This window comes from Pelodiscus sinensis, chromosome 4 (genome assembly GCF_049634645.1).
Source record: "Pelodiscus sinensis isolate JC-2024 chromosome 4, ASM4963464v1, whole genome shotgun sequence".
NCBI lineage: Eukaryota > Metazoa > Chordata > Testudines > Trionychidae > Pelodiscus > Pelodiscus sinensis.
In genome coordinates, this window is record NC_134714.1 from 109396322 (window position 1) to 109412308 (window position 15987).

A 15987-nucleotide genomic window follows, 5' to 3' on the forward strand; every position below is an offset into this window, starting at 1 on the left:
TGGGTCTGGTGTCAGACTCATGCTGTGTTCTGCCAGTGTCAAGGCCTGTGACAGATGTATGCCAGTGAATGATCCTCTTCCCAGCTGTCTTAATTGGCTAGGTTTATGTACTTTCCCATCGAATCTGCGCTTAACTGTCCATTGGAACCTTCCTGCTAAAAATGGGACTCAAGCATTCTTAGTCTGCCAGTAGTATTTTGCCTGTTCTATTTGAATCTGTAGGCAGACACTCCTTGCTGGCATCAGAGAAAATACTTCAGGCCAGGCATCAAGTGAAGGCAATGACACAGATGAGGCCCTCAAAGAAGCAACATCCCCAGATACAGCCTGCCTGTAAAGAGTAATTTTTTACTCTGGAGCCCAGCAATGCCCATTGAGATGGATGACAGGACCAGCATACTGCAAGGTTGGGAGCCTTTGACAATGCCTTTTATGCCCAAGACATTTGAGACAACATGGAAACTACTGAACTTGTCAGTGATGGTTTAGATATTTTGGTTGCAATTTCTGGTCCGGTGTACCATTTGGAACTGTTGGCCACTGCTGTTGGTGCATCTCGGTGGCTTCCATTGCGGGGTGAAGGGCATCCTGCAGTGATCTTATTGGTGCCTCCATCAACAGATTTGCAACTGGTCTCCCCAGTAGCAAGGGCGGCAACTGCTTGGTGGCTAGAGGAAATGGACTCAGATTCTGATGTCAACTCTAATGTTTCCAGACCTGGGCAACCCAGCAGCACTAGTCAGGTGCTTACCCACAATGATTCAACCTAAAGACCAATGGCCGTCACATAGGTAGGCCGTTCCTCCATATCAATGGCTTTTTGAAAGCTTGAGGCTTCCATCCCATACTCTGAGATATCCCCACTTCCTTCTCACCCTCCCAGATCAAATAAGCACTGGAAACATGTGCACCAAGGTCACCACTTCCACTCTTCTGGTACTGGGATGGGTACAATGCAAGGGAAGCTGCTTACTCAGGACCCTCCTGTGTACAAGTTGTACAAGGGTTGTCCTCAACAGCCATTAGCCTCTCTATCTTTGGATGTGGTGGTAGTTGCAGAGTCTACCTCACCCAGTCAGATAACTTCAGGCCCCATCAAAACTTGCTAAAAAGGTGGATGGGTCTGAAGGAGGTGCAAAAAAGTCACACAGATTGGAAGATATTTTAACAAGATATTTTAACAAGATATTTTAACAAGATATTTACAAGTCCCTGTGGACATGGGTAGCAGGTGAACCCCTGCTTTGAGGAGGCAAGCCCCTATCCCTTCTGCCCAAGGTCCTGCTCCCACATAGCCCCTGCATAAACATAGCCCCCAAAGTCCCTACATAAAAGGAAAAGCCCTCAGGGACCCTCCAGACTGGAGGAGCCCCAGCCTGCTCACCTCAGCCGCAGAAGGCTGAGCTTCCGCTGCCCACCACCCAGCACTTGACCAAACTACTCTCCTGGCCCCTGAACAGTTGTCCTGTGCCTGGTTGAACCAACTGCCTCTGCAAGCACCAGGCAATCCTCAGCACCAGGCTGAGCCACCAGCAGCCTCCCTGAGTACCAATTTCTCCTGTCCGAAAGGCCCTGGATCCCATCTCCCCCTGCTGAGCTGCTGGCCCCTAACAGCAATATGCTGGCTCTCTATCTCTCTCACTCCTCTGTCCTCAAGAGGGGAGAGACTGTGAGCAGCAGGAACCTTTGAGGGTAGAGGAGGAGGTGGGTTCTTAGAGAAGGGGTGGTTACCACAACCCAGTTGTCCTGTGGATGGGCAGCCACAGCTTCAAGGGAAGGTAGTGCCTTCCTTGGCCTGATATATCCACTGCCTCTAGGGTATTTCTCCCTATTAATGAAGCTGTTCTAAAGCCCATTAATAGTTTATGGCAGGATTCTATCCTCTCTTCCTCCCACTGCAAAAGATATTATGTCCCTTCCTAGCTGTCATGTTATTGGATTTTAAAGGGAGCAGACAGATCACTGTTGCACCCACAGGTGGTGTTTGCCCCCAATTCTGTACAAAGTTGGCCATGTGAGGTGTCAAATGAAAGCTTATCCTCTACTGACTCTGTGTATGGCATTCATGTACTTTTATGATGTTTGTATATGAAGTTATGAATATGGGCTCTGTTCTTGTACTGTATATGTTCTCTATCTGGGAGGGAGCAATGGGCCTGGAATGCCTATTGTGACGAATGAGAGTTCAGTGAATGGCTGTGATAACTAGCAATGCTTCATGGACAAGGGCTCTCAGAGTGGCCAATACACAACTGAGGAATGCGTCTGGAAGTCTGGAAACCAGCCAGTGCTTCATGGCTACTTGCATGTGAAACAGAAACAGGACATTAGATCATGTGACCAGCTCCAATTTGGGAGACACCGGGAATATAAAAATCCCATGAGGGCGTCTCCATCTTGTCTTCATTCTAGCTCCTGATTCCAGATGCATCCTTGCTAGGGATAGAGAGCCAGGAAGGATTGCTGACCCATCCTGATACAGGATATACACCAGAGACTTATAAGATAGCAGTTTGTAACATCCCTGCTAAGAACCTGCATCAAGAACTTGGTGATTGATGTATGTTATGTATTCTCCTTAACAATCTTACTCTCAACCTTTTCTTTCTTTTATTAATAAACCTTTAGATTTAGGATTGGCTCAGCGTGCTCTTGTGAGTAAGATCTAAAGTGTAAATTGACTTGGGATTGTGGCTGGTTCTTTGGGCCTGGGAGGATCTGTTTGGTGTTGGTGAGATCTGGTTTTATAATCTCTCACCTGTGTGTAAGGCCCGGGACTGATTGTAGCACAGGGATAGCTGCGGTTATTGAGGGGTTTTGCTCATGAGGCTTCCTGCTGGCCAGATTGGTAGCTCTGAGCAACTGGTTTGTGGCCTATTTGGGAAAGATCTCCAGTCGAGGGCTGTAAGTAGCCCTGGTTTTGAGCAATTTGCCCTGAGCTGATGCCCTCAGCAGTGCCCAGACTTGGCCCAGTCTGTCACACTAGCATATGAGCATTTTTACAATTATCTACATCCTGTTTCCCTGCTAATGTTTGTTGCAAACATAAAGGACAAACAGGTACAACAGGTGTCAACCCTGAAAGACAAAGAAACAAGGAAGCTGGATCTCTTCGTTAGGAAGATTTATTCTACAAAAGACTTGTAATTGAGAATTGCAAACCAGCAGGTTTTTCTGGGTTCATATGATTTTATGCTGTGGGATAATGTCCTGAAGTTTAAAGACTGACTTTTGGATGATGCTAAGCAGCATTAATTGCTCTCGTAGCTTAGTTGTCAGACAAGCAGATTAGTTGTCAAACCAGCTTTACAAGTGAGCACAGACGTGGCAGACTCATTGGTTTGAGCTATGGTTTCTGACATTTCTATGTGGTGTTTATTTTGGCTGCCTACAGTCACTAGATCTTGGCAGCAGAGGTGAAGCAAACTCTTCAAGATATCCTATTCAAAGAGATTTTCTCCCAAAAACAGATGAAAGATTTCATAGCCTTAAGTATTCAAGGATGACCCTTGATTCACTAGGAATTTATACATCAGCAATGAAGAGAAAATCTTCTGCTGCGGTCCCAGTGCTTGCTCCCTCTCATATCTCATAGACCGGTCCTGTCAAGAAAGATGGGTAGATGGCTCCACCTCCGACCTCCTCCAGAACTGCTGGTTCTGGGCAAATCAGATTTTCAAAGAAAACATGTTGGCTTAGAACAGCCTACCACTTTCACCGTTTCCATACTCTATTTTTGCCAATTGCCTATCCTGCTTTCTGTATTACCACAAGTCAGGTTCCTAAACATGGTGGAACTGATATACACCATTCAGTTTATTTCTAGGCCCATTCTTTATCCCTCTTCTGGGACCATTTTCATGAGAATGTGCTACTGAAGCTGGTCCAGTCTATACTCCTCATGGGGACCATTGAGGAAATTTTCATGGCTCTCCAAAGAATGGGATTATATTCCCAACACTTTCTAATTCCAAAGGCAAAGAGAGTGAGGAAGCCTCAGATCAATTTTATATCCAAGGCAACTGAATAAGTTTCCAAAGAAAATGAAATTCCAGATACCTACTCAATCCTCTCCTCAGAGACCAGAGACAGGTTATGATGCTCTGGACTTAAGGGAAACTTACTTTCATATGTCAATTACTCAAAGATACAAGCAGTTCCTCACTATTGATTCTGTCTTTAGGCTGGTCAGCAACACCTTGCATTTTCACAAAATATAAGTCAATAGTTGCTGTATTCATGCAAATAATCCTTGTGTTCCCTTACATAGATGACTGGCTAATGAGAGGCCTATTCAGATATCAAGTACTCTCCAACGTAGGTGCTATCCAGTCAGTCTTTCACATGCAATGGCTCTAATCAAGATAGAAAAATCTACCCTGACTTCATTTCAAAGAACAGATTTCATTGTTGGACTCTCTGCAGCCCATGGTGTTCCTGTCACAATAGAGGTTGCATGCTATGCAGCTCATTGTACTAGATCTAACAATCTACAATTCAGTATAGTTTCAGACTACTAGGGTACATGGTGACATGCTCTTATGTGGGCCAATATGCCAGAATGCATTTCAGTGAGTTACAACATTAGGTTACCTCAGTGTATTCTCCAGTATACAATCATATAGAAAACATGGCCTTTGTACCTGCTCGAGTCTTCTCCTCTCAGGACCAGTAGATAGATCTATCACATGTTTGCACAGGAGTCCCATTTTCTCCTCAACAGATACTCATCTTAGTCACAGATGCATTAGTTCTGGGAGCAGAATAAAGCCCCCTTGAGCCTCAGGGGCTTTGGTCTTCAAAAGATCTAAATCTCCATATAATATCAGGGCATTTCAGGTCATCTGTTTGGCTTCCTGCACCTGGAGCCTGCCTTTCAGCACCATCCTCTGCATCCATACCTCCTTCCAAAGCCCTCCCCCTGCATCTGGACTACCCCCTGCACTCAACCCTCGACCTCAGTGAGCACCAGTCCTCTGCACTTGGACCACCCTAAGGAGCCCCCACATCTGAATTCCCAGTCATCTGCACCTGGACTCCCAACCACAAAGTCCATTTCCCCAGCTGAAATTCTCCCTGTTGAAACTCCCCTCACCCCACACAGATCTCTCTGCTGAGCTGCAGAAACTTTTATTTCCCTTGTAGAATCCCATTGTTATAGCACCTGAAACCATGCAATGATCCCTCATGCAATCAGATCTCTCCCGTATTCCTCACTAAGCTGTGCACACACAAATTGTCCCACACAGAACTTTCTTACACCACACCTAGATCCCTCCATACTAAGTCCTTCCATATTTGGAACCTGCTGACCTGAGACATTTTGCAGAATTTTAAAATGTGTGCAGAATTTTAATTTTTTTGGTGTAGAATTTTCTCAGGTGCCAAGTTATAGAGAATTCTCCATTTATATTGCAAGTGATCCAAGCCCCATGCTACACTGCTCCTGGGCATCACTAAATTAACCCAGAGGAAAATTCCTTCCTAACCTGAAATATGTCAGTGAGTTAGACCCTGAATATGTGGGTAAGGTCTGTTAGCAAGACATCTGGGAAAGAATTCTCTGTTGTATCTGAGATCCCTCCCCATCTGGTGTCCCATCCCCAGCCACTGGAGATATTTGCTCCTATCAGTCACAGATTGGGTGCATACCATCTGCTCTGTAAACTTACTAAGCGTGGTCTTGAAAACAGTTAGGGTTTTTTGCCCCCACTGCTCTCCTTGGAAGGCTATTTGAGAATCTCACTCCTCTAATGACTGGAAATCTTTGCCTAATTTTAAGCCTAAACTTACTGATGGCCAGTTTATACCCATCAACTTGAAAGCAGCTTACCTTCCAGAGATCCAAAACATTCTGGCAGACCATCTGACCAAATTGTTTGCAGGTCACAGCAAGTGATCTGTTTGTCCAGATGTCTCCAAGGTCTTTTAGTAACAGTGGGGAACTTTCCAAGTAGACGTGTTTGTAACCAGATGAAAACAATATTTTTTTGTTCCTAGGTGGGTCATGGTTAAAAAGGAACGACAAATATTTCCAATTCTGTCCCTGCCAAGGTCTTGTCCAAAGTTGAGCAAGACTGTGCTAACTTTATAATAATAGTACCAACAAGGCCTCCTCAACATTGGTTGTTGACTCTGTTGGTCATTTCTCCTTCCAGTGGTGTCCCTGTGGGTACTCCACTCAGATTTTGCGGTGTCCTGGCACTAGCGATCAGAGATTTTTATCTAATAGTGCCTTCCCATATTGCACAAACGCAGCTGCCGTCTTGCACTGTTTCTGCCCGTTAGCTGTGCACGCAGTGCGGGTCCCCCTCAGTTCCTTTTCTGCCATCCTCAGCAGAAGATGGAGTCGCAGGAGTGCTTTCCTTTCTGCCTGGAAAAATAGAAATAGTTGTTAGTTTATAGTTCATTAGTAGTTTTAGTCAGTTTATAGTTAGTGTTCATTAGTTCTTCAAAAAAAAAAAAAAAAACCAGCCAAAAGCAAAAACACTTCCCCGTTCTTTTCCCCTCTGCTATCTCCAAGTTTCTCAACTCTACAAGTACTTTTTTCAAAATGCCAGGCTCCCTTGGTTTTAAGAAATGTGATTTGTGCAGAGACTCAATGCCCTCATCTGACAGGCACGCTTCGTGCATAAAGCATCTCAGAGAAGGCCATGTGGTGCAGAAGTGCCCACCCTGCCAGAACATGATGGCCAGAGGCAAAAAGGACCAAGAAATGAGACTGAAGAACTTCCAATGGGAGAAATCTCTCCAATCATTGGAGTCTCAGTCTGCTGAACCCACAGAGTCATTAACTCCATGAAAAAGGGCTAATTCATCACCCTAAAGAGTTTCCCACATCTCCTGGACGTCTCCAACATGGTCTTTACCATCCACCTCCCTTGCCACCTGTTCACTGGTACTGTCTACCTCTGGCACAATGCTGAAGTGCAAAATGGCACCTACAAAGACAGTGGCGTCTGAGCCGAAGAAGAAGTCCAGCTCCTCTGCAGTAACCAGTACTGCTCCTCAGCCAGCACCAGCAAACTCAGGCATTCTACTATGACCGGTGCCAACGGACACCTCAGCACTGAGACAACACTCAGGTTCTACCAGTTGGAACCTAAGCACTCCCCAGCACCGGAGCCAAAGAAGGCTTCTCATAAAACAAGCAACACCTGGCAGCGAGCACCAGAGTTGCGTGTACCAGCTCCACCAGTGCAATGCACCTCTTTACTCTACATCAGTGGTCTCCAACCTTTTTACACCCAAGATCACTTTTTAAATCTCCGAACAGGTGAAGATCTACCACCCCGCCCCTTCCTTGAAGCCCCGCCCCTTCCTTGAAGCCCCGCCCTCTCTATTCTCCTCCTGTCCATCATTTGCTATCCCCAGCCCTTACTTACACACTCTGATAAACAGTTTATTTTTAAATTATGCGATATATAAAATTAAAATCACATGTTTATAGTTATGAAATAAATGGTCTGTTTTTTATTCATGCTATTTAAATCTAAAATGAAGCATTTATAATTATACATTTTGTGGGGACAGAGTTCTGCTGCTGGGGGTAAGAGAGAGGGAACAGGGTGCTGGGAGGGCAGAAGGAAGGATTCTGCAGCAGGGGACAGAGTACCAGTGGGGACAGGAATAGGGACAGAGTTCTGTAGCTAGGAACAGGGAAGTGGGAACAGAATTGTGTGGCTGGGGACAGGAGAGTGGGGACAGAGTTCTATAGCTGGGGACAGAGGAGTGGGGACAGACTTCTGTGGCTGGGGCAGAGGAGTGGGGACAGCGTTTGGGGAATGGGGAGGGGAGTGGGGACAGAGTTCTGTGGCTGGGGAGTGGGGTGCCAGTGGAGGCAGAGAGTCCCTTGTTTCTGCCTCCTCCCAGGATTCCCCCACCCCCAGAGGGGAAACCAGCACGTGCCTGCCCCGGGGCCGACTGCCCCGGTGCAGGGAAGCCCCGCGCGCGTGCACACCTGCCCCAGGGCCAACCGCCCCGGCGCAGGGAAGCCCCGAGCGCACCTGCCCCAGGGATGACCCCCACCCCCAGCCTCCCACGGGGCTGACTCACCCCTCCCATGCGGTACAGGGAGCTAATGCTCCCTCCCGCAGTACACCCGGCAGAGCAGCTAGCGCTACTTCCGGAAGCGCCGGAAGTGGCGCTAAGCTGAGGGACTTCTGTCCATCCCCGGGAAGCCTACACTACCTCCATTTTCACTGGAAGTAGGTAGTGGGGCTTCTCGGGGGTGGGAGGGAAATGGGGGTGGGTCGGACAGGACGCCTTGCGATCGACTGGTCGAGGCCTCGCAATCGAGTGGTCGAGGCCTCGTAATCAACCAGTCAATCACGATTGACCTGTTGGTGACCACGGCTCTACATTCTCCCAGTATCTGCCAGCCTAGTCCATACCAACAATCTGCAGAACATATATCTTATTCACCTACACCATCTTTACCACGCACTGGGCACAGCATCAGACAGGAAAGGAAGTTCTCTTTCCAGCACTCCTCGCCAACAGGCTCAGTTACTTCCTGGTGTTCCTCATGGCACTGACTACCACCTCTCCCTCTACAATAGCTGTGGTTTAATCATCCCTGGCCCTATCCACCTCAACAGTTCCAACCCCAGTGGTCCCCTTGGGAGCCAGGGAACTAATACCGCTCCTGTTCCTTGCACCGATCATGTGAAATTGTGGTATCTATACCACCGCATACTGTGACCCCGTTCTCCAGCTACCACTGCACACTCCTCTTTGTCTCGTCCTCCACACTCATGTTCTGTAACAACCAAGGCTGAGCCAATGGATGATGATGACAACTTACCTTACTCTGATTCGGACAGTTCCTCTTCGGTGGCACAGTGTTCCTCTTGTTCAGATGAGGCTGCCTTTCCTTCATCATCCTCTCCACCTGCAGACAACCTGAAGTAGTTTCAGGACTTGTTTAAATGGATAGCTCAGTCCCCAGATATTTTGCTGCAGGAAGTACAAGAAAACCAATACAAATTACTCAAGATACTCCAAACAGCAACATCTTCCAAAGTAGCATTACTAATCAATGAAGCCATTACGGAACCATCAGAGGCAAACACCATCCTCTATCCATCCCACCAATCGCAGAGCACAGAAAATATTTCATCCCAGTTAATTGAATGGATTTTCTTTTTTGAACCCCCAACCAAATTTATGGTTTGTGGACTCAGTCAATTGCAGATCTAGACAATCCTAGTATAAGACCACACCATAGGACAAGGAGCACAAGAGGTTAGGCATTTTTGGCAGAAAAGTTTATTCCTCTTCCGTCCTCCAATTCCGAATATCGAACTACACCGCTCTCCACGCTAATTACGACCATGCGAATTATGCTGGGCTACAAGAGCTCCTGCAAGACCTCCCAGAGAAAAAGAGGCCTCAGTTCCAATCCATAATGAAGGAGGGTCAATCTGTAGCACAAACAGTCCCTCAGGCATCTATGGACATAGCTGACACAGTGGCCAGGGCTACAGCAATTGCGATAGTTATGAACAGTGCTTCCTGGCTACAATCTTACGGTGCCCCAAGGGAGCTGCAGACCAAAGTAGAAGACCTCCCATTTGACAGGAACCAACTTTTTGTGGCCAAGACCATCAAAGTCTTCCATTCAGTGAAGGACTCCCACACTACACTGCAAACCTGAGGAATGTACACCCCACCTAATTGGAGACACAGGTAGGCTCCATATCAGAGGCCAAGAGATATCAACTACCAGAGACAGCAACAGAAGTCATACAATCACAGATCCAAACAAGGGTCCAACAGAAGGAGAGAGCAGCACAATCAGCCTTCCAGCAATCAACCTTCCACATCCATGCACCAAATTTGGAGACGTGGTCAAGGGTCTGAGCGACCACCCCAATGATCCAGTGCGTACGAGGCCTATTTTCCATTACCGTCTGAAACCCTTTTGTCATCAGTGAGACCTCAACACTTTGGACAGACGGGTCCTTGAGATTGTCAATACAGCCTACACAGTCCCCTTCCTGTCTGTGTCCCCTCGCCAACTCTCTTCAAGGATCATTCTCACGAGCCCTTTCTACAAGCAGAGGTACAAAAACTACTCTGCTTAGGGGCAAAAGAACCAGTCCCTCCAGAATTTCAAGGGAGAGGATTTTATTCCAACTACTTCCTAACTGCCAAGAAAACAGGTGGTTGGTGGACCATTTTGAACATAAGAATGGCCATACTGGGTCAGACCAAAGGTCCATCTAGCCCAGTACCCTGTCTGCTGACAGTGGCCAGTGCCAGATGCCCCAGAGTAGTGAACAGAACAGGTAGTCATCAAGTGATCCACCTCCTATCATCCATTTCCAGCCTCTGACAAACAGAAGCTAGGGACATCGTTTCTGCCCATTTTGGCTAAGTTGACCTAACCTCCATGAATTTATCTAGTTAGGGTCTTTACAATCTTCTTTGGCAACGAGTTCCACAGGTTCAATGTGCTATGTGAATAAAAACTTTTGTTTTAAACCTGATACCTATTAATTTCATTTGGTGACCCCTAGTTCTTTTGGGAACAAGTAAATAATTTTTCCTTATTCACTTACTCCATACCTCTCATTATTTTATAGACCTCTATCATATCTGCCCTCAGTTTCCTCTTTTCTAAGCTGAATAGTCCCAGTTTTTTAAATCTCTCTTTATATGGCACCTGTTTCAAACCCCTAATCATTTTTGTTGCCCTTTTCTGAACATTTTCATTTCCAATATGTCTTTAAGATGAGGCAACAACATCTGTACAGAGTATTCAAGATTTGGCGTAGCATGGAGGCAATAACATATTCTCTATCCCCTTTTCAGTGATTCCTAACTTTCTGTTTGCTTTTTTGACTGTCACTGTACATTGAGTGGATGTTTTCAGACAGCTATCTACAATGACTCTAAGATGTCTTTCTTGAGTGGTTATAGCTAAATTAGTCCCCATCATTTTATGTCTAGTTGGGATTATTTTTTCCAATGTGCATTACTTTGCATTTATCAGCATTAAAATTCATTTGCCATTTTGTCGCCCAGCCTCCTAGTTTGGGGAAATCCTTTTAAAGCTCTATCTTCTGCAGATTTTGCCCCCTCACTGTTTACTACCATCTCCAGATCATTTATAAGTAAGTTGACTAGGATTGGTCTCAGGACTGACCCTTGGGTGACACCACTAGTTATCTCTCTCCGTTCTTGTTTCATCCTTTTTATATTTTTTGCTTTTGGTAACATTTGTCCAGAGGTTTAATGTTAATTAAATATAGGTAATTGTTTTGCTTAGTTATATTTAATAATGTGATGTTTATGGATTCATGTATCTTAAAATTCAAATGGTAGTTTAAAAAATATAAAAATTGTAAATGTGAAACATACCTTCTACGTGGGCCTGAATATTTAGCATATTTGTGCTCAATTTTTATTTTGGCATGTTGCCAAAATTGTCTCAAACAAGAAAAGGAACATGAAAATTTGACAGTTTATAGTTCAGCCAGATCTGAATAGAATTTAATAGAAGAAGCAAAATGAATTCCTGTAGAGCAGGGGTGGGCAAATTCTTGCCCACAGGCCAGTTCCGGTCTGCCAGGGTTAGCCACACCACGTTATTTACCTGTGTTTCTGCAAGTACAGGAGATCGCAGTGCCCATTGGCCGTGTATCACTATTCCCGGCCAGTGAGAAGAACAATCACCCATACTTGCGGAGGTATAGGTAAATATAGTGGCAGTGGGCCAGGTAATCCTGGTGAACCACCCCTGCTGCAAAGCTTTCTCCTTACCAAGTTTCAAAGGCCTGCTACAAACAATGGAGATGTTAATTTCTCCAACAATGAAAAGTCACAAGACTCTTTTAAAATGGAAATTGTTAAGCAATTAAACATGGGAGTCCAGCTTCTCCCATAATAATTAAAGAAAATAATATAAATAACTTGTAGTTTATGAATACTGTTTTGCTTTTTAGATCACAATCGTGTACATGCCACAGATGTTCTTCATGCAGTATGGTATCTCACAACACGGCCCATTCCTGGGTTTCAGCAACTTCACGGTGATCATATAATGCAAAGTGACATGGGTATGTATCAATATAAATTTTTTTCTATCTTGAGTTAAGATATTTTAATCAATCTAGAATAATTACAATATATAAATTGAACAGTAATCCAAAAAACCCTTAACAGCTCTTAAGTATTTTAAAGTTGAAAGATAATACAGTAACAGTACATGCCATTTGCGAGCAGTATATACCTGATTTTAGGATAATTGATTGAATGGTTGCTGATGGGCTTGGCTCTTTAGCCAAACATACTGTTTCACTGAGATAAGCTTTTTCCTTTTGCTACAGTCAGCATGCTTCTAGTAATTGAAATACATTAGGTTAATATTTCTTTATTTAATTAGTAAATTAAACAGCTCAAAATAAAAATGCCTAAGATTAAAATATTTAACTTAAATGGAGCTCTGCTTACTGATTCCAATGTAAAAATGAGATCGTCCGGAACAATTGATGGTCCTATTTATATACAGGTTGGACCCTCTGCCAACAGCTCCCAAACCCACACTTGATCAATGCTACCTAGCTCTTCTAGGCCCCGCTAGCCACCACTGGGGCTGGATCTCCCCAGCTGCTGCTGGAGCCAGAGCTCCCTGTCTGTTGCTGGAAATATACAGCTGCTGGGTCCAGAGCTCCCCACTGCACTGCCCTCTCCCATCCACCACCAGACTTCTCTGTCCCTTGGCTCTGTGGCCCAGGAACATCCGTGGTCCAGCCAGACCAGAGAGTCCCAGTTTAGGGAGATACAACCTGTTCTGAGATTTATCTTTTTCAACACACTGGGATTACAGATAAATACACAGAAGTCCCACCTGACTCCTAGTCAGGAGGTGGAATTCATAGGCACAAGGCTGGATTGCATCCGAGCACAAACCAGACTTCAACCTCAACATTTCCAATCCTTAGCTCTATTGTTTCTTTGGAAGGGTAGGGCACACACCTGAATGGGAAGATGGTCTCCGTCATTCAGCACTATACATCAATATTCTGGAGCTCCGAACTATAAGAAGACCCCACAAATATATCCTCCCCTTGATCCGCAACAAATCAGTGAGAATACTCACAGACCACATGGCTTGCATGTTTTCTGTAAACCGCCAAGGGGAGCCAGGTCTTACCATTTTTTCAAGGAAGCCACGGCCTTGTGGTATTGATACATTGAGCATCACATGAACATCTCAGCAGTCTTATCTCCTAGGAAAACAAAATATGATGGCAGACCATCTCAACAGAAACTTTCATCAGAAATATGAATGGAAGATCCATCCACAAGTCTTGCATACCATAGCCCAGAAGTGGGGCTTTCTAGACATAGACTTGTTCACCACTTTCGCAATGCAAAATGCCCCAAGTACTGCTCCAGAGCAGGTCTGGGCAAGAACTCTCTGGCCGACGCCCTGTTGTTCAATTGGGCGGACAAACGTTTCCGCCCCTACAACTACTCAACCAGGTCACCCAAAAATAAAACCGTACAAGGCCCAAGTCATATTGGTAGCACCAGAATGGCCCGGACAAGCCTGGTTTCCTTACCTATTGCAGATGTCTCTCCCACTTCCATCTCCCCGCAATCCCCCGCCCCCTGGTTCATCTTGCACAACTCCCAAATCTCCTATCAGAGGACAAGGGCTGAATTCTCCACCCAGACATTTCAGAGGTTACATCTCAAAGCCTGGCTCCTTCAAGGGAGATCACATCCAACTCTTAAAGGTCCGTCACTTAATCATGAACAGTCACAAAGTGAGCACCAGGAAAACATGCCCTCAAAAATGACAATGTTTTATTATTTGGGACACTCACAATACACTATCACCTTGCTTAGCACCGCTCCTGAAAGTGCTAGATTACCTTCTTTTCTTGAAGAAGAGCCTCTCAAACTCATCAGTGAAAATTCACTTGGTGGCTATCTCAATTGAGCGTTCTCAAATAGATGGGCACACACATTTTACTCACCTGACTACAAAAAAGTTTTGCAAAGCATTCAACAGTTCTGGGTTCTGAATTCTGGGTTCTGAATCTTCTCTTTACCAACTTGACTGATCATCACTTTGAACCAATGGTGACTTGTTCACTTTCACTTCTCTCAGTAAAAGTCACTTTCTTTGTGGCCATCTGCCAAAGCTTTTCCCACTTTGGCACTCTGAATGCAGAAGGTGAGGGCCTGCAAGAGAGCTTCAACACCATGCCTCTACAGGCACCGGTTACAAAAATTTCCCCCCAGAATCATAATCCACAGATTTTGGGGAAACTCTGCTACCATCAAGTGCTTTTTTTCCCCCTTTAAAAACCAGGGGTGAACACTTGAAATCACCCCCCAGGGTACCATGAGCTCTTTTACCCCAAAAGAGCTTGGAAAAAGAAAAACAAGCTGCAGTCTCTGGTAGCTGACCCTCAGTCAGAGGCATGCAGATGCACACAGACAGACCTTCCAGGACACAAGAATCAAATCATCACCTTTAAAAAAGTGATTTTATTACAAAACAAAGGATAAACTTGATAAAGCACACTTGGTTGCTAGTTGTTATAGAGCACTAAGGAAAAAAATAAAACACAGAGAAAAGTCTCTGGGCACAATGCAAGGTAGTAAATGGGGAGGGGAGGCATAGATTCACACAGAGCAGTTCAAACCAAACCACAAAATAAAGAAAATTACCTTGAACGCAACTAGATTCATTTTTCCCTTTTACTTACTTCTAATTTTCTCTTTGTTCAGTCCTTTTCCATGCCCTGAATTCCTTGGACACTTGGCAGTCCAGCCTGGGTTTAAATCATTCTATTTAAATCAATCTCTCAACTCCTGGTTTAACTTTTCCATCCAAAGAAAGCAGGCAAAGAACCTATATCCAATTCAAATTTCAACCCTCTTATCTCGATTGGTTCTTTCGGCCCCCTGGGCACCACCTTTGCTAGCTACCTAAGTCACTGGTCAGCACTCCTCCTGTCCATTACACCATCATGATGACAAGAAGAGTTAGTGAACTCACTGCACTCCTAGCCGACTCTCCCTTTATGTTGTTTTATTAGGACAAAGTGGTGCTCAGACCTCTGCCAAAATTCCTTCCCAAAGTGGTCTCTCAGTTCTACATCAACAAGCCTTTATACTTACCTGTCTTTTGCCAGAAGCCTCATTCAGATGCCAATGCCACTCATATCCATTCCTTAGACATCTGTCTCACCATTGCCTTCAATCTGCAAACAAAACAATTTAGATGTTTTCCTAGGCTCTTTATATCCATAGCAGTTCACTCTAAAGGTCAGGCCATTTCCAAACAAAGATTCTCTAAAAGGATGGCTTTTATCATGTACTAATTTGAATCACTATTGAACCAAGACTTGGATGCCCATGAAGTTCTCAATTAAATTCTGCATCATCTGGAATCTGTTTAAGCAAAAAGCTCTTTGTTAAAAATGTTGCCCCATCCAACTGCTCTTTGTTGCAATTAGAGCAACATTTCTGATAACTGATTATGAAACAGTGGTTCTCCAAGTCTTGCATAATCCCGTGGTCCCAAAGAGCATGTTTCAACAAGAAGGTTGTACAGATAAAACGTTTTCCCACCTTGTACGACAAACCTCACTCTGAATGTCACACTTCCAAGTTTCAATTTAAAGAGAGAGCATTCTACATGTAAGGTGCAGGGAATTGTTTAATTAGCATTACTGAACTTTATAAGTAGTTGTTAATGTTATAGTCTTGGCTGTACCATGAAAATAGCTCTGTAAGGCTTGCTTTTCAGATCCCAAGCATTTAGTGAAACACTGAAGGTACCAACTCCAGCACATGTTAGCAGTACAGAATTTCCTGTTCAACCTCCCCCCCCCCCACTATAATGACATACAAGACATCATAACACTAAACTAAACATAGAAAACCACCTACTGGTGGAGATGCTGTCTGCACTAATCTGTCTGTAGTAGTCCTATTTAGTTGAATAAGAATTCAGAA

At 44.7% G+C, this 15987-nt stretch overlaps 1 protein-coding gene and 1 long non-coding RNA gene across 11 annotated transcripts in view; one reads left to right on the forward strand and one right to left on the reverse strand.

Moving 5' to 3' along the window:
* Positions 1-15843, reverse strand: part of LOC106732235 (uncharacterized) — a 37374-nt gene extending 21531 nt beyond the window's left edge. Inside the window, exons 1-6 of one of the 4 annotated variants that reach the window (XR_012903643.1) lie at positions 13995-15843; positions 13163-13238; positions 12239-12346; positions 8807-8958; positions 5834-6373; positions 4644-4753 (exon numbers count right to left, since the gene is read on the reverse strand). This is a non-coding gene — a long non-coding RNA (uncharacterized LOC106732235). Of the gene's footprint in view, positions 1-4643; positions 4754-5833; positions 6374-8806; positions 9302-12238; positions 12347-13162; positions 13239-13994 lie in introns of those variants that run through there. The other 3 variants (XR_012903645.1, XR_012903642.1, XR_012903644.1) reach the window with 3 other exon arrangements.
* Positions 1-15987, forward strand: part of PDE3B (phosphodiesterase 3B) — a 281272-nt gene that overhangs the window by 235532 nt on the left and 29753 nt on the right. For all 7 annotated transcript variants that reach the window (XM_075928018.1, XM_075928022.1, XM_075928021.1 and 4 more), the window contains one exon: positions 11952-12065. In XM_075928018.1, coding sequence (XP_075784133.1) covers positions 11952-12065 — 114 coding nt within the window. The remainder of the gene's footprint in view (positions 1-11951; positions 12066-15987) is intronic.